General features: G+C 35.9%; 1 protein-coding gene across 1 annotated transcript in view; it reads right to left on the reverse strand.

The window, feature by feature from the left end:
• Positions 1-1,290: 1,290 nt before the first annotated feature.
• Positions 1,291-27,046, reverse strand: part of LOC108552144 (uncharacterized) — a 62,264-nt gene continuing 36,508 nt past the window's right edge. Inside the window, exons 2-7 of the mRNA XM_017906552.1 lie at positions 8,264-8,531; positions 4,305-4,545; positions 3,033-3,717; positions 2,437-2,950; positions 2,162-2,296; positions 1,291-2,012 (exon numbers count right to left, since the gene is read on the reverse strand). Coding sequence (XP_017762041.1) covers positions 1,866-2,012; positions 2,162-2,296; positions 2,437-2,950; positions 3,033-3,717; positions 4,305-4,545; positions 8,264-8,531 — 1,990 coding nt within the window. The 3' untranslated portion in view covers positions 1,291-1,865. The remainder of the gene's footprint in view (positions 2,013-2,161; positions 2,297-2,436; positions 2,951-3,032; positions 3,718-4,304; positions 4,546-8,263; positions 8,532-27,046) is intronic.

Here is a 27,046-nt window from a genome sequence, read left to right on the forward strand (position 1 = left end):
CTGAATTTGAGATTATTATAATTTGTCACAATCAATATGAATTATCATGTTATGATCTGAATATTAATTAAATAGAGCTATACTAAGAAGAATGACTCCTGCTTTTCTTTTTATCTTTATGACTTTTAATTGTTCCCTCCAGGAGTTTTTATAAAGTATCAAAGTATCATTTAGTCATAACTGACTACTGAGACAGTCAAAGAAAAATTTAGTAGAAAAGTCTTATCGTTGAGTAAAGGATATAATTTAGATGATTGATAAGAGTTATATACCTAATACTTTGAATGAAATTGTAAATTTAGTTGGGAACTTTGTCTAGCTTTGCCTTGCTTTGATAATCTACTTTTATTTTAAATGTGTCACTAAGTGTACAAAGATGCCTTAATAATTTAAAAACAAAAAATTTTTTTATGTGCTTATATACTAATTATTTTAAACAGTGTGACTGATTAATTTTTATTGCTATACATTGAGTTGTATATGTGGATATTAAAAAAATATTGTTATTTTATATGTATCAAACTCAATGCCTGCAGAAAAGTATTTTGCCTGTCACGAGCCTCATTTTTGTGTTTGTATTTCACTGTCACGCGCTCAACTTGACATTTTTAGATAAGAAAGAAAGCAAGGTACGAAACGCTGTAAAGAATTCCGCGTGTCGATTATTCTCCTAGTATGTGTAAAATGAAAATATTCATTCAATCACGCAACAGCGTTCTTCCAATTGGAAAGATAAAAAAAAAATGAAATTTAATTTGCATGATTACTTGTAGCAGGTAGAAATACTAACGTAAAGCGATTAGAATTAGACTTTTTGGCAGATCTCTAATACAAAAAATAAAAAAATTCATACAATATGCGTATGCTAATTATTTTTTCTGCAGTGTTCCTTTATGCACACCTAAAAATTAAAAAAAAAAGAGATATACTATGGGAAATTAAATTGTCCTTGATCATGAAATATTTTTAACTTTTCCTTTCCCGTGTTTGCTTGAAACAACAAAACAGTGTGTCCAAATCAGTAGAATATATACACCAAATGGTGTAAAATGTGAAATTGTTCATTTTGCAATTTAAAACTTAGTGTTTTCGATTAAAGCTTCATAAACATTCAGCGATTCTTCACGCTAAACGATAATTAATGTATCGTGAGTTGATTCACTTGTCAAAGGTGTATTGTCCATGTTCTCAAACTTGTTAATTATATAAAGAAGCGACGAATTGAGTCGTAAACGATTTCAAAAACGTCTGCAGACTGTATCGAAGATTCACTGCCCGCACTGGGTCTGTACTACATTTGTTCTCGACACAATAATCACAATGAAATTGTTAATACAAATATATACTCGTATATGTATATATGTATATATATATATATATACATTATATAAAGAATTTAAGTAAACGAGTATCGCTAAATGATTAGTGACGACACCCGTGAGTTTTTAACGTGTACGTGTGTCTGTGTCTAACTATCAAAGAGAAGTCATATTTTTAGTACGAAATTATTTCTCGAGAGCTGACGTGTCATCTCTAGAGATTATACCCTATCTAAATACTTTTTACGCGCTAAATGTTCGCTCGAAAAAAGCTAAGGATTAAAAAGAAACGCGCCAGTGATGGCAGTAAACTTGATTCAGCGTGTCACCGTTGGTTTAGTCATATTTAACGCGGACGACGACAGCAGGCGCGACTGAACTGAATTAGAACATCGATCAAGAGCTATTCCATTAATGCTAAGGTCAATTATGTACAAAAATTTGTTTTATATATTACATGACGATTTCGATCCGCCGTTAGACTTAACCTCCACCGACGGATACCCGGCAGTTAAAGGAATGGTGTCGAGCGCTGTGCACCTTCCCTTAGGAGAGAACGTTGACCTCACGCGGTGAACTACACACGTTTAGCACACTGCTCGTCGAGTTAGGCGTGATCTGACTTCGGGCCTCGTTCTGTGCCTGTCGTATCGCCTCCTTATATGGGCCTCTTTTCTTCTTGTTGTACCGTGTCTGAAACAAATACCAAACGACGTTGTGAGTCATTAGACTGCTTAGAATGCTACCTTGCACTTTTTAGTCATTAGAAATTAAAATTGGAAATAACGTGATCGTTGCTTCTTCCCTCAATCGAATAGGTATATCAGTAATCAGACATTTACCTTAAATGTTTCCAAAAATGGACTCAACTGGTCGCAGGACATAAGAGAGCTCGTCGAAGAACCGTACCAGGCAACGTGCGCCTGTGGCCCAGACGATGTGCCATCCTCTTTACAAGAGACTGTGATGCTGAGAACCTGGATGAACAGAATAAACACATTCTAGTGTATAACATCCATTTAAACTTCATACACCATTCAATGGTACTAGAAATGAAACAAAATAGACATTCTAATAAATGAATACTAATCTCTACTATGATTACATTAGTACATACTTTTCCAGGCCACCAAGGAAATCCGTGAATCTTTCCCCACACCACATCACCGACGTCCATTCTTCTACCATTAGCAGTCAGACAATGTTCGACAGGTGTTGCGGCAAGACGCATCATCAGAGGATGAGACTGTGGCGGAAAGTCTGGAGCAGTTTCACCAGCGTCAACCTCGGGTTCTGGTTCACTCAATTCGTCACTGCTGGCACCAGGACTCTTGCAACCCGACGAAGAGTTACTCACAGGATAATCACATCTAGCATAAGCGTTTGTATTCAATCTCTTCAGAGATATGGATAGTTTTTGCTTCAGGCACTGCTCCTTTATGGCTGTGTAAGATTCGCTACCTGGAAGGACGTTCCAGTTCTGTTGATTCTCAGTACTTCCAGATTCCACGCAAGGCTGCTGATGCTGCGACTGCTGGCTCTTGTGCTTGCGGTCCTCCTTGTGCTTCTTTTTATGTTTCACTTTATGCTTGCGTCGGTGGTACGACAACGTGTCGTATGAGGGATTATATCTACAAGAAACAACGAATCATCATCAATTCAAAGTTCAGTATGCTCTGAACAAACGAACGAGAATAAACAAAACCAATTTACCGTGGGGATCCATTGCAAGGGGATCTCGCTGGTGAGACTCCACCTAGCATTTTTCTCCTGGCTTCCTTCTTGGCCTTCTTCAACGCTCGTTTTGCAGCCTTAGCACTCGCATCCTTCACACCCTGTTTCTGAGGATCTACCTGCTCCTGTCCATCTTCTTCCCCGTCTTCGCGGAAGTCGTAATCGTTGTCAAAATTCCTTGGCAATTCCAAGGGATCCCTCTCCGTTTCCGTCTGAACATCTTCAGTGTCATCGGTTTCCTGCTCGTACTCCGGATCCTGGATCTTAGAGGGTATCTTGAGAACCGTGCCTTCGCCCTGAGTACCGAAAGAGATCTTGATCACCGGTGTAGTCCTAGCTGTTCTTGTCGGGTCCTCGAACACGGTCTCGTCCCATAAATCCTCCATAGATCCAACCGATCGTTTCTTTCGCGGCACACGACCCGTTCTTGGCCTCATTGTCGAGTCCGCGGCCGCGAACGTTTTCTTCTCCTCTTCCTCCGGTATTTTTGCGCTCTCCACCGAGGAGCTGCTAAGCCTTCTGGGCGTGGCACAGTACGCCATCGATGGATTGCTGTCACAATCCGTTGATTCCATGCGTTCTTCCGTTGGCTCCATGGCGTTCGCTGATGAATCACCTTCCTCTGCTCTATTGTTCCAGTACGATGGGCCGATCTTCGCCTTTTCTGTGGAGAACAAATAAAAGAAGAAAATGAGATCTCAGAAATTTCAATTACCATTAAAAAATTTCTTTAAAATTCCTTCACTTAAAATCTCTTACTCTTCGTATCTGTTCAAAGTTCCTCATCGAATCACTGATAATCCCTGTCTCGTTATACAGTACTTTGTCTCATATAATAGACTAAATATTTAAAACTGGACTTGGTGCTAAGAAGTAATAATTGATTTCGATTTTTCTTATCGATCCAGGAGTTCGTATTTCACTTTATTCTATTTGTAAGTCCAACTCACAGGCTAATTATAACGAACCAAGAGAGATTAGTACCCCTGCATGTATTTCACGAGCAATCTTGTTATTCGCAAATGGACCTTACGTAATTCGACTATCGAAGCCTAAGATACTTACTTTAATCACCTTCTTCGAGGGTAAGCTTCTAAAAGATTAAGACCACATGTTATGAAACACCTTATAGAGAAAATCAATAACTCAACGAAACCTTTATATAACGTAAAATTGTACGGGTACAGCGGGTGTTTCTTCGATTGAAGGACTGTTCGATGGAAAGGAGACACATGTCCGAGGGATACTGACCATTTCCCTGCATAGCGTTGTTTATCTCGTTCGGCTGAAGTCTCGAGATTTTCGGGATGAGAGACGGACCAAGCTTCGATGAATCGGGGCTCAGTGCTGCGGATGACGAGGACTTGGCCGTTTCGTGAGATGACACCGCGATGTTCTCCGACTGACATTCGGAGAATAGTATTCTCGAGGCTTTTTGCGGCTGCTGACCGCAACGACGATCGCTCCTCCGAGTGGATCCATGGCCCGTGACCTAATCGAATCGAAACATCCAGAGTTTTTATTAACCCTTTGCACTCGAAGATCTTTTTCACGATAACAAACAACAACTCGAAGCTTTTCTTATATTTTTAGAAACTCGCCCATACTCCTAATACTGAAATAAAGATGGAGAAACACGTGTCTAACGAATAAAAATATTTTCTCAAACGAATAATAATATTTCAATATTTCGATAGTTAGGTTATAGCAAATGGCGACCGAGACTCGCTTCTCGAGTGTAAAGGGTTAATACTTGAGAAGAGACTGTCAGCCATTTGCAATTTCTCGCAATCTGCGTTGCAACAAATTTTCGAAACTTTTATAAAATTTACTGTAATATGTATATTCCATGTATCCTAAATTTATATTAAATTCGTATTTACGTTTTCTTGAAAATTACAAAAATTTCGGTTGGAGTTTATATTTGTATTTATAGGTTATATTTGATAATCAGTTTATAGTTTGTATCTAACCCCTATGGATAATATAATTGATATTTCGATAATCGAAATTTTACTTCGTTTAATAATGTAGCAACGATGCATGTCAATTAATGTTCTGTACAAAATATCGTACATAGGTAATAGAAAGTGCTTTGATTCTTTTCTCTTTGATTTAGATATTTTTTGAAATTTGTATCGAAGAAGAATAATAATTGATTGGAAACTAAAGGGAATTAAGGGAGTATGAATATTTCTGCAATTGACTGTGCATCTATAATTAATGTAAAACGACGTAACGACTCGATGAGAACGATCAATCATTTTCTGAAAATGGCTACCAATAAGCTGTTCCTCGTGGCAAAAGTACTTTAGTCAACGAAATTCGGAATGTTCCGATGGAATTAATACTTGAAAATACACAGTTTGATTAATGACGATTTCGAAACCTGTTACGAAAGAATAATAATTATTTGAAATTAATTATCCAAAATGTACTCCCATAATCAACTGTATATTAATAACACGATTGATCTAAAGAGACGTAACGACCGAAAAGAAATCATCTATCATCCCTATCAATTCCTAGAAATGGCACTTCGCTAACAAGCTGTTCCTCGTGGTAAAAGTACTTTAATCAACGAAACGTCGAAGTCTGCAAACTTCTGGTAAAATTCCAAATCCGAATTACAGCATAAAACGCTTAAAAATACGTCAGTTGATCGATACGAATTTGAAACAATTGAAAAAGAGTACCAATCGCTCAGCAAATGAATTAGCATTATTCAGAAGAAAATAATCAATCATTCTTATCATTTTCCGAAAAAAATGGCACTCTTTTGTGAAGACAACGAAATAGAAAAATTCCTAAACTTTTGGTAAAATTTCAAATACAAGTTAGAACACAAAGCATTTAAGATTCTACAAATGAATAAACAAAAATGCAAAAGAAACAGCAATATTGAATATTTAGATCGCCAATTGAGTATTTACAACTAAAGTCAATATTACGTCTAATTAAATTACGTTAAATTAATAATTAATTGAACAAGACCGGATCCGCCATTTTATATAGTTCCTGAAAATGGCCGTCCGCGAACAAGCAACTAGCCATAGTAAGAGCTTTCAATCGACGAGGTGTCGAAATTTAGAAAGTTTTTGGTGAAATTCCAAATATGAATCAGGATATAAAATACTCGAACGCAATTTACATGGTCTGACACCGAGCCAGCAAAAGTGTCTTAAGGCCAGCACGTGTACAGAGGCGAGGAAACGGCAGTATTAAATGTACCATTTAGAACACTTTGTGTTGAAGCAGGAAGAGAACTAGGGAGGCAAGTTGCCATGCCAGAATCAAACTGCTCGCACAATGTAAGCGTGCCTCGCAAGACAACGCGTTAAGCTACTTTTCCGCTAGTTCAAAATCGTATGACTTTCTTCCCTTAGTCTGGCGTGCTCTCGTTCGACCAAGTTTCCTGCAACCCAATTTGCCTCGCTCCTTTCTCAGATCCTACGCCAAGTTTGCCACGTCGACAGGCCCGAAAACTTTCCTCGACCTACGTCATATTTGACGGTTTTTATCATGGTGGTATTATAACAATAAACTTCGTTGCATAACTCCATGAACGTTAACGAACTTCTATGTATTCTATGGTTTATCACCTATGCCTTGCTTTGGATTAAACAGCAGGGATTCTACATTTTGCTACTTATTGTACTATCTGCAATTTGTTATTAGTATTTGCAGGGTGTATAGGATTGATGTACAAACATTTTTGGATACCTTTTGTAATTTGGGATCTATTGTTGTATTAATATATTATATATAAAATTTGGGAAATATAATATATTAATATATATGCATGTATTGTTGATTTTTATAATAAAATAAACTGAAGAAGAGTAGAAAAATCTGTAGATACATTTTGTAATTTGTAATGTATGATTGTATTGATATATTATATATCAAATTTGTAAAATATAATATATTATTATATATGTACATGTATTATTAATTTTTATAATGAAGTAAAGAAAGAAGAATAAGGATTGAAGAAGAGGATTTTTATGTAGATGTGCGGGATCATGACAAGTGAAGTGTAATATATTACATATATTAACTTCTGGAATAAAGTGAAAAAGAAAGAAGAGAATGTGAGGGATCATGGCAATTTTATTTGAAAGAATTCTATGGTATATTTAGATTTGCTGGAATTAAAATCGACCTCACTGAAATTAAGTAATTACTTTTTTATAAACTTCTAATTCTGTATTCGAGGTCACTTCTGACTAAGAACTAACCTAGTTAACAGGCTAATGGATATAATTTTAACCCCTCTGTACAGATATGTTTGCATCTGTACAACCCAATACATGTCTTACCAACACTAGAAAAATACAGTTCCTACAAACTGTCAATATAAGTTCACTCATTACCAATCAATGAATTATCAAACATCAGCTCTTTCACTTTAGAACCATTGACCTACAATGTGTACTTAAATATAGTATACAGTGATAATAATAATTAAAGTGTACAAAAAAGGGAATAAGTGTTATAACTATAGAGTGTCTCTAAGTAACTGAGAAATATTTTACATATTGATTCATTATCCCAAAATCAAAGAAAAAATTTGAAATATATGTATGTCCCATTTCACCTTGTTTATGAGATATTCTAGGTTTTATATTGTAAATAACAATACTCTAGAACAGATAGTACTGCTTATTCACTCCTTGGGGTCCAAAAATTCCAATATAATATTGAACAAACTTTTCAACAAATTCAAAAAACACCAAAAAGTATTGGAAGGGTCCCATCAACGACACATTTTCACATACATGTTTATACACATATTAAAATGCATGAGTCATTTTGAGCATCTCCTATGCAGCTAATAATCACCTACAACAAAATTCAGTATAGAATTTACTATATCCCATATACAAGGTGATTTAGAATGCATTGACTTCCAAATTAACCAACTCCACAGACCAAAATATACAAAATTCATCCTTAAGGTACACAGTGAAGCACCAATCATGTGGCACCAAAAATTTCTGAAAAATTCAAAGAGTGGAGTTAATCATCTTGGTCTGTGAACATTTTATGTAAACATAAAAATATTATACTTATGTAAAAATCGTCTGTTTCATAATACCAACTTCCTTCATTGGTTGAATCAGAACAGGAAACATTCCTCACCTATTCAGAGACACCCTGTATATCCCAGATCTTGCAATGGACCTGAGAAAGCAGGGAGATATTACCTGCTGTTGCTGCGGCTGTTGCTGTTCCTGCACGTTGCAGATCGATCTACACTTGCTGCAGAGCACCTGGCGCGGCCTGAGCCTGACCGTTGGCCGTGCATTCTTGTACCTGGCCGGTGGATTGATGTTCCTACGAAGATCGACTTTCGCGGTGGTCAGCGTGCTCTTTCTCTCTTGGAAGTAGCTGAAGCGAGCAGCGATGGTCGCCAATTTGTCGCCATCGGGGTCTGGTACCGGTTCCGGGGGTTGCACGCCGCACGGGAGGCCCCTGAAAATTCCACAAAGCACGGTTATTGGTCATTGATCGATCGCTTGAAAGCTACTCGAATTTTGAATAGCCTATAATTTTTGGGGATTCACGCGTATCTACGTTGGATGATTATGGATCATTTATCGATCATTCGAAAGTTACTTGAATTTTGAATAGCCTGTAATTTTTGGAAATTCGCATATATCAATGTAGGATGATTATCGATCATTAATCGATCATTCGAAGGCTACTTGAATTTTGAATAGCTTGTAATTTTTAGTGATTCGGGAGTATCTACTTTGGATGATTGTCGATCATTGATCGACCATTTGAAAACCACAGAGAGATTCTGAATGGCGTGCAATTTTTGGAAATTTGTATGTCGCAAGATTATCGATCATTGATCGATCATTCGAAAGCTATTCGAATTTTGAATAGCTTATAATTTTTGGAAATTTGCATATATCTACGTTGGATGATTATGGATCATTTATCGATCATTCGAAAGCTACTCGAATTTTGAATAGCTTATAATTTTTGGAAATTTGCACGTATCAACGTTAGATGATTATCGATCATTGATTGACCGTTTGAAAATCACAGAGAAATTCTGAATGGCGTGCCATTTTTGGAAATTTGTATGTCGAGAGATCGTCGATCATTGATCATATTGATCATTCGAAAGTTACGCTGATTTTGAATAGAGGATAATTCGCACCTTGGGATGTTATCGATCGGTGATCGATAGTTCGAAAATTTCTCTAATTTCGTACGTGATACAATTTTAGAAAATTTTGGAAAATTGCTAGGTTATTTGAAAACTAATTTCAATTTCAATGGCGTTTAATTTTTGAACATTCCAATGCCGGGAAATTATCGATCGCTCGATAAATCGATCATTTAAGAATTAACATAATTTTTAATGGCGTTTAAATTTTGAAAATTTCGTGGATAATCGATTATTTGAAAATTTAGGCAGCACATAATTTTTTGAAAATTTCTAAAATGTTGCAATTTTGAATATCGCGTTATTTTGTGACTCGTCGATCGCTGATCGATCATTTTCAAAGCTACTTTGAATAGCATGTAATTTTCCGGAACTTTTACATCAGAAAATTATCGATCACTCGACGATCATCTTAAAGATTCTAATTTCGAATGGCGTGTAATTTATGAAAAATTATAGGTTGAAAGGTTCATCGATCATTGATCGATCATCGAAAGCTACCTCGAATGGTGTGTAATTCTTGCAAAATCGTATGTTGCGAGATTTATCGATCATCAAACGGCCATCGAAAGCTACTTTGAATATCGTGTAATTTTCCGAAATTTTTGAAATTATCGATCGCTGATCGATCATCGAAAACCACTCGATTCTTTAATACCGTGTAATTTTTTCGTTTCAATCCGAACAGCTCGTGCAATTTTTGGTAACTCGTGGATTTCAGGACTGTTCGAGCTATATATACCGGGTGTTATATTTATAACGGAAGTCTGAATTATTTCCGCTGGTGTTTTGGACAATTTCCGCTGGAAATTTGTGCACACGGTAACACGCATAATCGTGGTAAATACCGTCGGTATTCGTGTCAGTTTCCAGCCCTATTAAAGGATTATACGACAATCCGGAGATATGCTCTCCTAAATACGTAACATGCGTGTACCTGGATAAAATAAAAATAAATTCTATACATAACAAACTATCTGGGTGTACTTTATCATTCGCATAAAAGCACTGAAAGCTTTATCTTCAGATAATTTCTTTTCGTAATATCAACAAATTTCTATCTACTTCGATAATTAAGTCTTGAAATTTATTTTTACGATGGTACAGAATTTGTAGCCATTTTTAGAATCGAAATTAAAAATTTCCTTTTCTGATATTACCATATTTTTCCATTTTCTTTCCTTTTTAACGATATTAAATAAATTTTTACCTATTTTGATAATTAAAATTCGATATCTATTTTTATGCTAAATGTTCCTTCATTTGTCCTCATTTTTAGAATTGAAATTAAAAATTTCCTTTTTTAATATTACCCTATTTTTCAATTTTCTTTACTATTCAACGATATTGAACAAATTTTTACCTGTTTTGGTAATTAAAATTCGATATTTATTTTTACGCTGAATATTCATATATTCATTTTCGAATTGTTATAAGATCGATATTAAAATTTTTCGGTGATTTTTGTAAATTTATATCTCGAATTTTTTATTCTTAATTTCCATACCAAAAATTGTTTTACTCGCAACGATAATTCAAATCTGAAACTTCCCTTCACCCCCGTTTCGAGGACATAGAATTAATATTAAAAACTTCCATCCACTTCGATAATTAAAATTTCAAATCTCCTTCCGCGATATTACTTCCTAGTCGAATTTCGACGACGTATAATTACGAGTGTCGACGAATTTTGATAATCAAGGTAAAAGCTGGAACTCTCAACGACGACACTGTCGCCTTTATTAACCGCCGGAATAATTCTCCATTTCTATGATGCTTACTCGACGTCGATTTTACAAAATGGCACACGCGGGATCGGCTTTAATCATTGCGAGGATTAATATTCCGAAGTTTCTTTCACTCCCAGGATTTTCCTCCCTTTCCCTCCCGTAGGATTACGCTTTTATTTTATTTCTTGAATCTTTTATTAGCGGGATTCAGTGCCGGTGGAAGAAGAGGAATCGATTGGGTGAGTCGACGTACTGGGAATTCGAACGCTACGTTTGCTGGATATCTGGGTCATTGACAGACTGTTTCCTTCTGGCTTTAGCAGTTTCACGTATTGTGCTGTTTATGATAGATCGATGAACGTGGCAGGGATTAAAAATTCAACCGAGAGGTCGAGTCTATGTAGAAAATTGGTTGGCTGGTGAAGGGGGGAAGAGGGGAGAGAGAATGTATACCGAATCATTGCAAAAGGTACGTACTTTGAAAATAGTGAAAGAAAACAGGGGGGAAAATAGCAAACCCATAACACACTTCGTGAAAATTATAGGGAACTGTTTTATGGTAAACGATTGTACGTATATGTACGTATTTTGGAGGGAATAATTTAGAACATTAGGAAAATAAGGGGAAATTATAGTAAATTATAGCAAAAGAAAGGAGAGGTGGGAGTTAAAAGTGCTTTCCATATCACAATTACAATAAAAAAAAGAAAAGAAAAATAATTAAAAAAAGAAAATCGGAAATTTGTGATATATTTCACAAAGATTATAGTGAATTATAGCAAAAGAAAGGAGAGGTGAGGGTAAAAATGTTTTCCATGTCACAATCACAAGGATGTGTGTATAATCTGGAAAATATAAAATGAAAGATAATAAGAAAAGAAGGAAAATTCGAAATTTGTGATATATTTTATGAAGATTATAGTAAATTATAGTAAAAGAAACGGAAGGCGGGAGTTAAAGGTGTTTTCTATGTCACAATCACAGAGATATGAGTACAATTTGGAAAATATAAAATGAAAGACGATGAAAAAAGAAGGAAAATCGGAAATTTGTGATATATTTCACAAAGATTATAGTAAATTATAGCAAAAGAAAGGAGAGGTGAGGGGAAAAATGTTTTCCATGTCACAATCACAAGGATGTGTGTACAATCTAGAGAATATAAAATGAAAGATAATAAGAAAAGAAGGAAAATTCGAAATTTGTGAAATATTTTATGAAGATTATAGTAAATTATAGCAAAAGAAAGAGGAGGTGGGAGTTAAAGGTATTTTCTATATCACAATCACAGAGATATGAGTACAATTTGGAAAATATAAAATGAAAGACGATGAAAAAAGAAGGAATATCGGAAATTTGTGATATATTTCACAAAGATTATAGTAAATTATAGCAAAAGAAAGAGGAGGTGGGAGTTAAAGGTGCTTTCTATGTCACAATCACAAGGATATGTGTACAATCTTTAAAATATAGAATGAAAAACAATAAAAAAGGCGGAAAAATTACAAATCCATGACCTATTTCACGTTAATTATAGTACTATAGTAAAATATAGCAAAGGAAAGTCAAAGACAATGAAAAAAGAGGGAAAATGGCTAATTCGTGACGTTAAAATGAAACGTGAAAATTGTGATAAATTATAACATGATAAATTATAAATTATAATACGATAAATTATAAATCGTGATAAGATAAATTATAACAAGTCTTCCGAAGACTCTGGGTAGTTGGAAAATTGTGATTCCAATCACTGAAAGTAACTGCAATGTGATCGACACGGTTTCAATATCCCGAATAATAGAGGTTATCGGTGAAAATGCGGAATTCGTCGAAATAATGGATTTCGGGGTCCTTTTACGAGCACTGGAAACCAATAACTGCACTTGTGGCAAAATTTATGTTCGACTTTATGAGAGATGGAGTACAGATTACATGTGCCAATTTGTTTTCCACGCACCACTCTAATTTTAATCATCTCTGTGTTATTATATTTAGACACATTCACGGAATCTGTTGCTCTAGTGTTGTAGCCGAACGAGACGGGTACATCGGCTTTAAAAATTATGGGAACGTCAAGAAGTCGTCGAATGATACTTAAAAATTACTATAGTCGAGTAATTTCGAAATTGTAGATAATACAACGGAGTCCTTAACGATATTTGAAGAATACTATAGTCCATTAATTAGTCTATTATCCTATTACTGAAAATTACAAAAATTACAAAAATAATATTCCATCCCAAAAAATAAAGAAATCAGGGCCTGACCAAATAGTTTCCAATTGCTTAAAATTAGAAAAATTAAAAACATAGTACTCTATTCCCAAAAATTAGGTAACGTGACAACATAATATCCTATTACTAAAAATTATAAAAATTACAAAAATAATATTCCATCCCAAAAAATAAAGAAATTAGGGCCTGACCAAATAGTATCCAATTGCTTAAAATTAGAAAAATTAAAAACAAAGAACTCTATTCCCAAAAATTAGGTAACGTGACAACATAATATCCTATTACTAAAAATTACAAAAATTACAAAAATAATATTCCATGTCAAAAAAATTACGCCAGATAAAAAAAAAAAATTTCGTTTTAATTAACGTCGGTAATTAACATTCAAAAGCTGTTATTATCCCAGAGAGTGCTGAAACGATTAAAATAAACGAGAAGAAAGTCCAATCCTGTGTTCCATCGTGTTCAAGTAGCCTAGCCTTCAAACTCTATTTGTCAGCTAACTGTTCCAGCTATTGGCCCGTACGGTGTTAGGTTTACCTGCCTATTCACAAATTCTTTCGCCTGAATCCTAACACCCGAACGGGCCCACCATTTCGAACAGCCTAATGAACTAATGGTACAAGCCTAATGATTAATGGAGACACGAAAGGACCTAAACTTGATTACATCCGTGGCATCTTACGACACGCTAGAAGCAATTTCGAGAAGCATTACACCGGGCGATTAATTTTAACAGCATGCCTCAACTTTTCCTCATGACGATTCGCTGGAATCGCAGTTTCTTATTTCTTCCAGAACGGAATGCCAGTCATTAAGACATTCGTTAGTGCGTGATGAAACAAGATGAGGCGGCTGTGACTGGGCAACTGTTTAAACCCTATCAAAGAGTGTATTTTCAAGCCTTGCATCAACGTGTGTCGGATGCTTGCCTGACTCCATCATGCCTATACTCTATTCGTTACATTTAAGCAGCAGAATTTTATCGTTAATCGAGTTAGTGCCTGAACTTACCACTGGGCGCCATCGAATCAATTGGAAACGGCTACTTTCGAATCTTATAGCTACTTTTGGCAAAATCAACGTTGCTACTGAGAAACGAGGTTATGTATACCTTACTGCTTTTATGCCTATACTCTATTCGTTACATTTAGGCAGCAGAATTTTATTGTTAATCGAGTTAGTGCATGAACTTACAACTTGGCACCATCGAATCAATTGGAAACGGCTACTTTCGAATCTTATAGCTACTTTTGGCAAAATCAACGTTGCTACTGAGAAACGAGGTTATGTATACCTTACTGCTTTCATCATGCCACTTCATTTATATGTACTTATCGTTATTTATGCGCTCTATGTTTAGGTACATGTTATAGCCTGGTAGGTCTGACGTTAGACGTGCAGTGTCTACAAAATGGAGGCGAGTAATTGTCGGAAACGATGGTATCTGCTAGATGTCTCTGCTGTCTCGGCCGGTAACATGGAAATTACTAAATTAGCCAAGATAACCGGTTTTCGAATCTTTATTTTCGAAATTACTGGAAATATATCGGCAAAATTAATAATCGACATTTATCAACGCTGTTATTAAGATTATCAACGTGTACTATCATTAAATACACGTTACAAGTCGATGGCAGTATCGATAAGTAACTTTTGTGGTTATGTTCGGAATATTTATACGCGCGAGTGATATTTTCATTTTAAGATGTTGCGGATTCGTTTTATTTCTGGATCACTGTGTGCGTGGAGCTTTTATATGGACGTAAGAAAGCTTGGTGGAAAGAATTAATATCACTTTGGCCACCGTGTATGCGGAGCGAAGTAAAATTAAACGTTATTCACGTGGAAAGTTTCTTTCGCTTTAATCCTACGTCAAGAAATTAATAAAACGGTATTATACGAAATAAAATACACACTACACCTGTGGTCCTTTATACTAGGTGGCTCTTTATCTCGGCGATATAACCAGATTACCCTTCAACTCGGAATTTACGACAGCCGTTGTATATTTCTATCGTTAATATCGTATCACGTTTCGCTTGATTTACTTACTCCTTGCAATCGACTGTTTTATATTAACATCCACAACAAGAAAGCGTCGATAAAACGAAAGAGCGAAAAGACCAAGAGTTTCCCAGTTGCCTTTGAAATACGAGCTAAAATCGAGTACGTTAAAGTACAGTCAGGCTCATAACCACGGCCGGATGGTAAAGCAGCATGGGGTTTCGAGTGCTTTTGACATCGCAATTACACGAGTGTGGGTATATATCTTGGGAAAAAGAATTAAACGAGAAGAAGGAAGAAAGGCAAATTACAAACTGGCCACGTGTCCCGTGCAAATTATGGCAAATTCGAGCGAAAGGGGGAGAAAGTTTTGTATATTTCTGATGTAGTGACAATTGCAACGATATAACAATTGCACAATTTCCAAGATGTATATGCTTCGAAAAAAGTGGGAGAAAATAGGTGGAAATCGCAAACCCATAACGCACTTCGTGAAAGCTATAGGGAATTGTTGCATTATAAACAATTACATGTATATGTATATATTTTGGAGGGGAAAATTTAAAAAATTATGGGAATAAGGGAAAATTGGAAATTTGTGAAATATTTTATAAAAATTATAGTAATATTATAGTAAATTATAGTAATAATTATAGTAATTATAGAAAGAGGTAGAAGGGGGGTTAAAAGTGTTTTCCACATCACAACCACATTCATATGTGTACACTCTGGAAAAAGAACAAAAGATAATAAAAATCCAAAGAAAATCGGACAACAAAGGGGAGAAGAAGAATTAAAAGCATTTTTGATATTACAATTGGCATCCATGTGTGTGTGCACTCTGGAGAAAAGAACGAAAATAATAAAAAACGAGAGAAAATCGCAAATCCATGACATATTTCACGAAAATTATGGTAAATTATAGCAAAAGGAAGGGGAGAGGGGGTTAAAAGTGTTGTGCATATCACAATCACACATATGTGTGTACAATTTGTGCAACATGGAATAAAAGATGATAAAAAAGCGAGGGAAAATGGCAAATCCATGACATATTTCACGAAAATTGTCATAAATTATAACGAAAAAGGGGAGAAGAGTTAAAAGCGTTTTTGATATTAGGATTGCGCGAGTGTGCGTGTGTACACTGTGGAAAGAAAAGGAGAGAAAATTGGAGAAAAGGGAGAACCCGTAGCCCATGACGTATTTCATGAAAATTACGGTGAATTACAGGAAAAGAGAGGGAGGCCTAGAGATCGCGAGTGCGTGGTACACGCGTTTAATGAAATGTAAGAGGGAAATGATATTGATCCGGGTAGATCGAATCGCGGTAAGATAATGAAGACCTTTCGTAATGAAAGTACTATTATCATAATAGCCTTCCGAGACTACATAGCCAGCGATGAAACACGTAAGCAGCTAACCGACACTCGGCTACAGTGAAGTCATTGTGTGTCTGGATTGCGATTTCGTGACTATGGCCGGCTAAGCTTCGCAAAGGGACCCGCTGGCAAATAAATAAAGAGGGCAAAAAGGTACTTTAACCGTGCGTGCTAAAAGGCGAAGCGAAATCTACGGATATCTAGGGAATTTTCCCTAGCGAATTCAAAACCTAACCTCTAATTGCTAACAGGGTACCCGATGTATCCTTTTCTCTTCTTCCAGAGAAATGTGCATAGAAATGGACACTATTTATATATTTATTTATTTATCTATCTTAACACATTGCGTAACGCATACAAATCTCTAATACATACGCCAGGAACCGCATTTTCTGACAACACAGTGTGTTAACATCTACGGTCCATAACCTAACCTAAAAAATGTAATAAGGTAATAACCCTTTGGTAGCAAGAAAAATAATAATATAGTACAGAGTCATCTAGAGTTGTTATTAGCCGATGAAAGACACAATATACTATGCTTAAAATGAGTAGGTGAGCAGAACAAATTTAAGAATTGGGAGCAACGGTTAATATTAATAAAAATTCTGTTTGAAACAGTTGTAGTGACCCTAAAGGTACTCGTGCTGCTTCTATTTCAAAAAATGACAGTATTTTAAACACACAAGGGATGAATCTAAATTAAACGTGCATAAAATTTGGCAACAATTAATGAAGCCATTAACTACCTTATACGCAAACATAAGGTCGTACATAAGTCGGCGATCCTCAAGAGACAAAAGATTAACTCTGTCTGAAACTAAGGTATATTCGTGATAAAATCGAGACACGGGAGAGCCAAGTTTGCGAGTGGCTAACCGAAGAAATGTGTCTTGGACATTCTCAAGAATGTGACAAAGATTACGATGATACGGGGTCCAAACTGTGGAGCAATATTCTAAATGCAGGTGCACAATAGAGCAGTAGAGAGTTCTTATAGTGACACTAATATCTTCTAACAGTTAATACATTAGTATATGTAGATAAAAATATTTAAATAACGAAAACAATTCGCAAAAAACTATTTTAAACAAAAATAAATGATCGACAATTTCTAGAAAATTCTCTCTATCTCTCTCTCTCTCTCTTTCTCACTCACTCTTATTAACCGTTACATACCCACGTTTCCTCTTTAACGATTTTCACATAACTGTTTTATTCTGGCACATTGTTCTAAACATTTTTCCAAACATCATTATATTTATATCATCATTATTATATTCTAATTAATATATTATATTTATATTATATTCGTCATTATATTTATATCATCGCAAATGAGTCTCACTTATTCAACCTCATTCGCATTCACACGTATAAAACTAATACTCGCAAGAAAAATATTTTTCCCTTTTTTCCAACCTTTTAAAACCTTTTTAACCCCTTTTCACTCATACTTTCGTATTTTTTACCCCCTATACAAAAAAGGAGGGCGAGAGAGTATTAAATACTCGAATATCGGAACTTTTAAGGGTACATCGTGTCAGAGTACGATGGGAAAACACGACAACGTAGATGTTTGGCAAGGAGTAATCCTTTCTGTTCACTTTTATTACGAGAATACCAAATTCAGGCCAAATTGGCCAATTTTCTGCCCCCCCCCCATCTAGAGTTGTTATTAGCCGATGAAAGACACAATATACTATGCTTAAAATGAGTAGGTGAGCAGAACAAATTTAAGAATTGGGAGCAACGGTTAATATTAATAAAAATTCTGTTTGAAACAGTTGTAGTGACCCTAAAGGTACTCGTGCTGCTTCTATTTCAAAAAATGACAGTATTTTAAACACACAAGGGATGAATCTAAATTAAACGTGCATAAAATTTGGCAACAATTAATGAAGCCATTAACTACCTTATACGCAAACATAAGGTCGTACATAAGTCGGCGATCCTCAAGAGACAAAAGATTAACTCTGTCTGAAACTAAGGTATATTCGTGATAAAATCGAGACACGGGAGAGCCAAGTTTGCGAGTGGCTAACCGAAGAAATGTGTCTTGGACATTCTCAAGAATGTGACAAAGATTACGATGATACGGGGTCCAAACTGTGGAGCAATATTCTAAATGCAGGTGCACAATAGAGCAGTAGAGAGTTCTTATAGTGACACTAATATCTTCTAACAGTTAATACATTAGTATATGTAGATAAAAATATTTAAATAACGAAAACAATTCGCAAAAAACTATTTTAAACAAAAATAAATGATCGACAATTTCTAGAAAATTCTCTCTATCTCTCTCTCTCTCTCTTTCTCACTCACTCTTATTAACCGTTACATACCCACGTTTCCTCTTTAACGATTTTCACATAACTGTTTTATTCTGGCACATTGTTCTAAACATTTTTCCAAACATCATTATATTTATATCATCATTATTATATTCTAATTAATATATTATATTTATATTATATTCGTCATTATATTTATATCATCGCAAATGAGTCTCACTTATTCAACCTCATTCGCATTCACACGTATAAAACTAATACTCGCAAGAAAAATATTTTTCCCTTTTTTCCAACCTTTTAAAACCTTTTTAACCCCTTTTCACTCATACTTTCGTATTTTTTACCCCCTATACAAAAAAGGAGGGCGAGAGAGTATTAAATACTCGAATATCGGAACTTTTAAGGGTACATCGTGTCAGAGTACGATGGGAAAACACGACAACGTAGATGTTTGGCAAGGAGTAATCCTTTCTGTTCACTTTTATTACGAGAATACCAAATTCAGGCCAAATTGGCCAATTTTCTGCCCCCCCCCCTCCCACCCTTTCATTAAATAAACCGACATCGTAAATATTTTACTAGACGCTGAACAGTGTTTTCCTGCTAGCTGTGTTCCTCGGTCTATTGTGCCTCGGATTACGATTTCGTGACTGAAGCTAACCGAACTCTGGGAAAAATCAGTCGGAACGAAATGGAGAATTCTTTTTCCCTCCCTTTTGTCCGGCTTTCTGTTCAATTTCCTGTTCAAGGATCGCTGAGGAAGATGATCTTCGGCGAGCTGGAGTCGCAGGAAATTCGTTGTATAATACGTTTCTGTCTTATTGTTCTTGTTGCTCGATGCAAGAACGCGGAGAGGATTTGCATGATAATTTTCGAGATTCGTTAATCCTGATTGGAAATTAACAGATGTTTCTATAATCCCCGATACGAAGGAATTCGCATGAAAGTAGCTTCACCTGTCCAAGATGCTATCTGCTCTGTAAATCGTGACATCATCGGATACAAATAATTCGATGATTAATACTGGCTGACTCACTATCGCGGAATTTGGAAATAGCGTACATCTGACATTTTGTCGCATAGTACTCTAAAACGCGGTGACAGGATTTTCCGAAGAGGTATCGCTAACGTAATTTTCTTTCAAAACACGTATACTCGATACACTTATTATCGTAATTTAATCTTCTGTGGACACATGCCACGATACACTCGACATAATATCTTCGCTTACTAGGTCGAGTATAGAATAAAAAGTAATTTTATTACTTAGATTATCTTTATTTCTTTATCTTCAAAAGTTTCTTATTTCTGTTAAGGCAAACCCCAATTTGTCATTTTCCATATTCTTTCGTAAATTTCTGTAATTATTCGTTCTAAAAACGCATAAATATTCGTCTATCGATAAATAAAATTAATATTTATATGTATGTATGTTATATCGATTAAAAATTTTTCGTTTCTTTCAACGAGTAGATCCTTCCTTTCATTACACCCTGTATATGAATTACAACGTGATTTAAGAATTTTGCGCATCCATGATTAATTTTTGTGATTATTTGCTAATTTCAATTTTAACAGATTTACTTGGACTGAAACTAATAAAACAAAAAGTCGAGACAGGGATAAAAACAATACTTTAGAACCTAATTTCGACAAAATGGCCCCCGAACCTGCGAAAACCTAATAATCCAATAACCTCTCGCGCCAACGTATCCCCGGTTTCGCCAATAAATAAACTCCACTATCCTCCAATCATCTCCATTTCTCCCAAACACCCAACAATCCTCGTCCACGTACGGACTCTCCAAAAAGCCCGTTCCACCGATAAAAAGATCCCCCAATTCCCTGTAACCGAGCAAAAACAAAGAAGGGAACAAAAAAGGGAAATAAAATATCCAATTCCTCATAGACGATATTCCTATCTACAAAGACCAGTCCCTTAAACCTTTACCCTCCATTGCCGCGACTGTGGCGACACTGTGAGATAACCTGTAACTGCGTTGCCGCCATTACATCAGAATTCCGCTGCATTTCTATGAAAAATTATTAAATAAAACTCCCGAAGCACAAGATTAACATATGTTTTCTGATAGATACTACATTATATTTTATATTTGGCAGAAGAACTAACGAAAATGAAGTATCACTTGTCCAGTGTATACTATACAAGCTAACATTAAAAGTAAAATGACACGGAGTGCAGGTTAAGGCGCATTCTCACCTATATAACCTATATAACCTATATAACCTCAAAAATATCATATTTACGATTATATTTAATTCATATTTACAAGCACACACGTATATTCAAAATCATGCCAAACTGATGTAACACGAAATTAAAACAACAGGGAATGAACATGGTGGAAATTCGAAAAATTTACATTGGGCCCACCGATCTTCAATATGTACCAAGACACGTAAGATCCAAGTAATCGGAATGGGTTTGTACACAGGGACAGTTACCTTCCTATGTAACAAAGGTGCCAATGATATCGTCAAAGGCATAAAAGATAGACAGTGATTAGCAAAACCAGTGATTGGAACTGTTCGGTAGTTGCAGAACGTCAGCCATCCGAGTGGCGATCCCTAAGACGAGTTTTCCAGGCTCGTACTAGGCAAAAGAGTGTCGAAGTTGGGTGGAAGGAGCAAAAACGAGGCTCTGCTGACCACGGCCGGCGGTTTCATAACGTCGAAAACCATCTGTGCGATGCACGGAAGCCAGGGCCAGCAGGCCTGGTCGAAAGATTATTGGGCAACGGTTCCCTCGAAGCCAGCCACAGCCAACCAGCCAGCCAGCCATAGCCTAGGCCCGGCTGTTTCGTGCCACGGGAACAACACAACGCCAGCCAGCAATGTTGGCGTGGTATTGATTCGAGAGGGGCGGACAATGAGCGACAGCCTGACGGTGTATCCATTAATATTTTCCGGCTTTTCGATACCGGGAGACCGTCGAAAATTCGTGGACCCTGGGTAGGGAGCAAATGAGTGTACCAGATGAAAGCCAGAGGGTAGACGTGGCCTGATGAAAAGGGAAGACGAAGGAGACTTGGAGAGGAATCTTCCAGAGGTCATGAAGGTGTACTCTCTCTCTCTTTCTCCCTCTGTTTTCTTCATTTTCTCTTTGCTACTTCAGTGGTACTTCTCTCGTTCTTTCTGTCGCTTTTTCCCTGCTTCTCTTTTTCTTCCAGTTTTTTGAGAGGTGGCACACGTCGATGCGTGTGGTTCTTTTCGAGACTGCCGGCGTGTGCTGTCTCTGGGATTATTTTCCCGAGTGCTGGTTTATTATTCTGCTTTCCACCGTGAGCATTGTTGGAAATATTTGGGTACAGAGGGCTTTAATTTTGGCGAAGATCGAGGATGAGGGTGGAGATTGGAGTTTTTCGCTGAAGGAGTTTTCTTATGAGTCTGTTTATGACGTGGATATATCGCGCACGTCGGGAGAAAATGGAAGCACGCGGTGGGACTCTATGCAGTTTTTAGGTTATGTAATTATCCGGTACCTGGATCTCAGATTTGCAATTTGATCCGATTGTAAATAGCCTTTTATAATCTTCAAAGTAGAATTAGAACATTTTATTTAGACTAACTTATAGACCAGTTAATTTTAATTCGTTATTTAAAGATGGCTGACGAGTATACTCATCATGGAGACATTTCGAAGAACGTCTACTATGAAAATTGAAAATCTAGTAAAAATTGAGAAATAAATAATCAATAACTTTTTGGAATTAATATTACATGAAATTAAAGTCATTCCTATAATTCTAAATTTTTTTTAAGTTTTATTAATAACGTTTATCATATTACTAGATCTGGGGAAAATAAGATTATTGTTTTTTAAATACACTAACTCGCACTGACCGCCATTTTTGTTTCTTACATATATAGTTTGATTTAATTTCGCAGTGGATTAAAGCACTGTGCGTTTAACGAGAACTCCCGAGGTGCCTTAATTTTAATTACATCCACGGATAAACATTCGTAAAATAAAATGCCACCCTGAAGGGTGAATACCGCCATCTGTTGCCAAGTACAATTCCCCTTCCTCGGACCAAGATAATAATTCTACACGCCGACACCCACTGTTTCCGTCCCCGATTCGAAAATTCCTCTAGCTTTCAGGGTAGAAGCCCGCGTTTCGTGGGGATTTTTCAATGAGGCGAGAGCCTCGCACGCCAGAGGGCTCTGCCATTCGTTTATTGTTTATACACACGCGTGGCGTCTTATGACGTCCCCGTTTCCCAGGGCCTCAGCGTTCCACGACTCCGTGAGTAATTAAGGTAGCTGCAATTAGAGACATACTAGCCGAAATGAGTAATGAGTTTCAGCCGGTGGATGACACAGGTACATCTCAACCGGGAAAATTCGCATGCCAGCGGGATTAATTCATGGAAAGCTTCTTTAAACGTGTCTTTATCTTAATGGAGTAGCATCGTTATAAATAAAATTCTCGAAGAGGGACCTACAGTGTGTTAAATAATTGCAGTGTTATTTTATCAAAAAAGAACGGTAAATTGGAATTTTTCTGATATTTTGTTTGAAGAGGTTAATCCAATTATTTGTAGTGAAATAGAAATTGTTTGTATTTAATACGAATTTGTTTGAAGTTTTATTTAAGGATTTGCTATATTTGCTATGGTATATTCTAATTCGTAGTCGAAAGTAATTCCTTATTTCGTGAAATAAGTAGGTTTGGAATTAGTATATGGTTTAATAGTCATACCATGTAATACTTCATAAATATAAAAAAGAAAATTAAAAGAATTTCGAGTATGAAATTAAAAATAAAAATCTGCTTGGTAAATATAACCTAAAAAGGTTAGTTCGGTGCTTCGGAGCATCAAATTATTTAGATCACTAATTACTGCGACTCTACATCTCAAACGGGTAATTTAGTCAAGGTATATCAATCTTCCTTAAAATCAACTGCGCGTAACTTTCGCGAAACGCAATTCCGAAATATTTCCCACCGGGCTCCCAAATTTTGATCAGATTGAAATATACAACCAGCCGAAAACAAACCGCATTTTCATCGTATAAAGCAGATAAATAAACGGTGGATAGACTCTTGGGACTCCTTCCAGCGACGGAAAATCTACATTCGTTGTTCGATCCGGTCGTGAAATCTCGCGTGATGAACGAGCTTTCCACGAAACTCCGGGAAAAAAAGACTTCAGAAACTTGTGCATTCAGCCTGCAACGCGCTCCACCAGTGAATAATGTGAACGGATCCCGCGGTAATGTGATTTATATTGCGCGGTGAAATATAGGTGATCCATCTGCGAAGGAAATAGGGACGTGCAAGGTGCAACTGGCACAAATCTTTCGCGATTTTGCTTCTTTTCCAACCTCTGACAGATCACGCGTGAAAATTCTTGGAAACGAACGTGGATATCCGCCGTTAAGACGTTACGATAATGCCAAGCGTAGGAATACAGTTGAGTGCAAAACACGTTGGACTATAGTAGCAGACAGGCAGAGAAGAAGTTCGTGGCCCGGCCACTGGTGGCAGCATTGTTCGGCAGGCGCAATTACACTCCGCGAGGTTAGTTGATACACTGCACGAGTCCCTCTTATGTGTTTTGTTGACATGCCAATTGTTTGGATTATTTCAAAGTTATTCTTGGAAAAGCTGTACCAGTTCTATCGCTGATTATATGATATATTATAATGATATATAATCGTATTTAACGCTAGAATTACTAAGAGAGTTGAAATGATTTATTTCATATGTTTTATTCTTGCAGCACTCTCTGATAAATGCAATTGCTTTTTGCGAGGTTAGCTGAGATGCCACTTGAACCTCTGCAAAGTCGATATGTACGAAACGAGCAGATAAATCAGAAGATTCTGCAACTTTATGTATTACACGTGAAAATTTGATGAAATCTATTTAAAACATTGACGAAAAATTTTACAACGCATAAACAATATCTGATATGACTAAATTTCTAACAGCCATGCACGATAGATTTTTATTGTCGGATATCGATATAAATCGATCTTATACTTATATACTTTTGAATGTCATTATAGCTAATTAATGAAACCGAGAGAAAAAATTATGCCTTTTTTGGAGAATATTAATACACAACTGTTAATCACTGGATGATGTAATACATTAATCGATTACGCGAGCGTCAGTCTGATAAGTATGATTCTCGGTGTCGAGTGCTATAACATTGTAGAGAGAAATGTGTTAACGACGCTTTGAAACTGACACTGTTTGATATTTCAACGAAATTGAGATATAATTGAATTCTCAAAACGTATTTTTGAAAATAAAATTAATTTTGTGCCAAAAAATCAAATTTGAAGTATATCAACGTTGATGAATATTAAATATTGAATATTAAATATTAAAAATTAAGAATTAGAGAAAGATCTTTTTGACAAGTGGTTCTCAATCTTGTCCTAATTTTGCAAGCCAAAAAATTTGACTATAGAAATATTCGTGATTTTATGGCAATTTCACGATACCAAAAAAGCACTGTTTATTTTTCCTTAAAGTAATGAATCATAATGAGTTAACCGGTTTTAACGATACACCTGGTGACGTGTTTCTATACTTTTACTTGTAAATCTGCTTCTCCGTGGTCGGAGGCTTCACAACTGACTGAGTGGTTACATAAAACCATCGGCTGATGTGCAATGATTTAAATGTTGCAGAAATATAGAACTCACGGTGTCGAGAGGCATCATAATTGCGCTTGAAATAATTTAAATGCCCTTCTAATTATATTTAATTATATTATAATTAAGAAGGCATGTCGCCATCAATGTCCATTAAAGTGAGAAATGAGAAAAAAGGAAAAGGAAAAAGCTATGGAAAAATCTCTGTTTACATTATAGTCTCCTATAACGTATTATATTATATTCCAATTACAGGATGATGGTAAAAAAAAGGATATAAAGAATTCACAAAGGTCTAATAACGAAACTAATTTCATTCAACTTCCAGTTCCTTCCAATATTTTATATAAAATTCCAAATTTAATCAAAGCAGATGAATTTCAACGGAGATGGATGCTGGAAAGGAACGAAATTGAATTAAAATTCACGGAGACCTAAAAGCGAACTTAGCCGGATTTAAATTTGTTTTTTCCAATATCTCATTCAAAATCTAGCATTTAATCAAGGCAGATTTGCAATGGAAGAGGAATCCAGGTAAAAATTCACCAAGACCTAAAAATGAACGCAAATGAATGCAAATTCGAGTTTCTTCAAATATCTTATACCAAATCCCATATTTAATCAGAATAAATGGATTTTGATAGAAAAGGAAGCTCGATTAAAATGCAGTCGAATTAAAAATTCACGAAGACCCACGAAACGAAGGTAAGTGGATTAAAATTAGATTGCCTTGCAATACCTCGTGCTAAGTTCCAAAGATAATCAGACAAAATTTCGACAGAAGAAAATAATTAAAATGGAAATTCGACGACGGCCGAAATAGAGGATATTAAAAAGACATGAGCACTTAAAGCCACTTAAATTCGATCGATTTGAATTCAAGTATCTTCTGATATTTCGCACTAAATCACAGATTAAATCCATTCCATGGAAAAAGGAAGCCCGAGGGCAAGTGAAGCGAATTAAAAATTCACGAAGGTTTAAAAGTCAAGCCGAAACGATTCGAATTCTAGTCTCTTCCAATATTTCGCATTAAATTTCAAATTAAACCTCCCTATTCGGGAAAGGAAGCTCGACAGAGATTGAAGCCAATTAAAGCTTCGCGAAGATCCAGCAACTAATTCCAGCGAATTCAAAATTCGCGCTTCTTTCAAAACTTTTCTAGGTTAGACGAGCTTCTCTTTAAGCCGTTTCCAATATTAGATGGTAAAAAAAAGGATATAAAGAATTCACAAAGGTCTAATAACGAAACTAATTTCATTCAACTTCCAGTTCCTTCCAATATTTTATATAAAATTCCAAATTTAATCAAAGCAGATGAATTTCAACGGAGATGGATGCTGGAAAGGAACGAAATTGAATTAAAATTCACGGAGACCTAAAAGCGAACTTAGCCGGATTTAAATTTGTTTTTTCCAATATCTCATTCAAAATCTAGCATTTAATCAAGGCAGATTTGCAATGGAAGAGGAATCCAGGTAAAAATTCACCAAGACCTAAAAATGAACGCAAATGAATGCAAATTC

This window comes from Eufriesea mexicana, unplaced genomic scaffold (assembly GCF_001483705.2).
Source record: "Eufriesea mexicana isolate 0111107269 unplaced genomic scaffold, ASM148370v2 scaffold5561, whole genome shotgun sequence".
Lineage (NCBI taxonomy): Eukaryota > Metazoa > Arthropoda > Insecta > Hymenoptera > Apidae > Eufriesea > Eufriesea mexicana.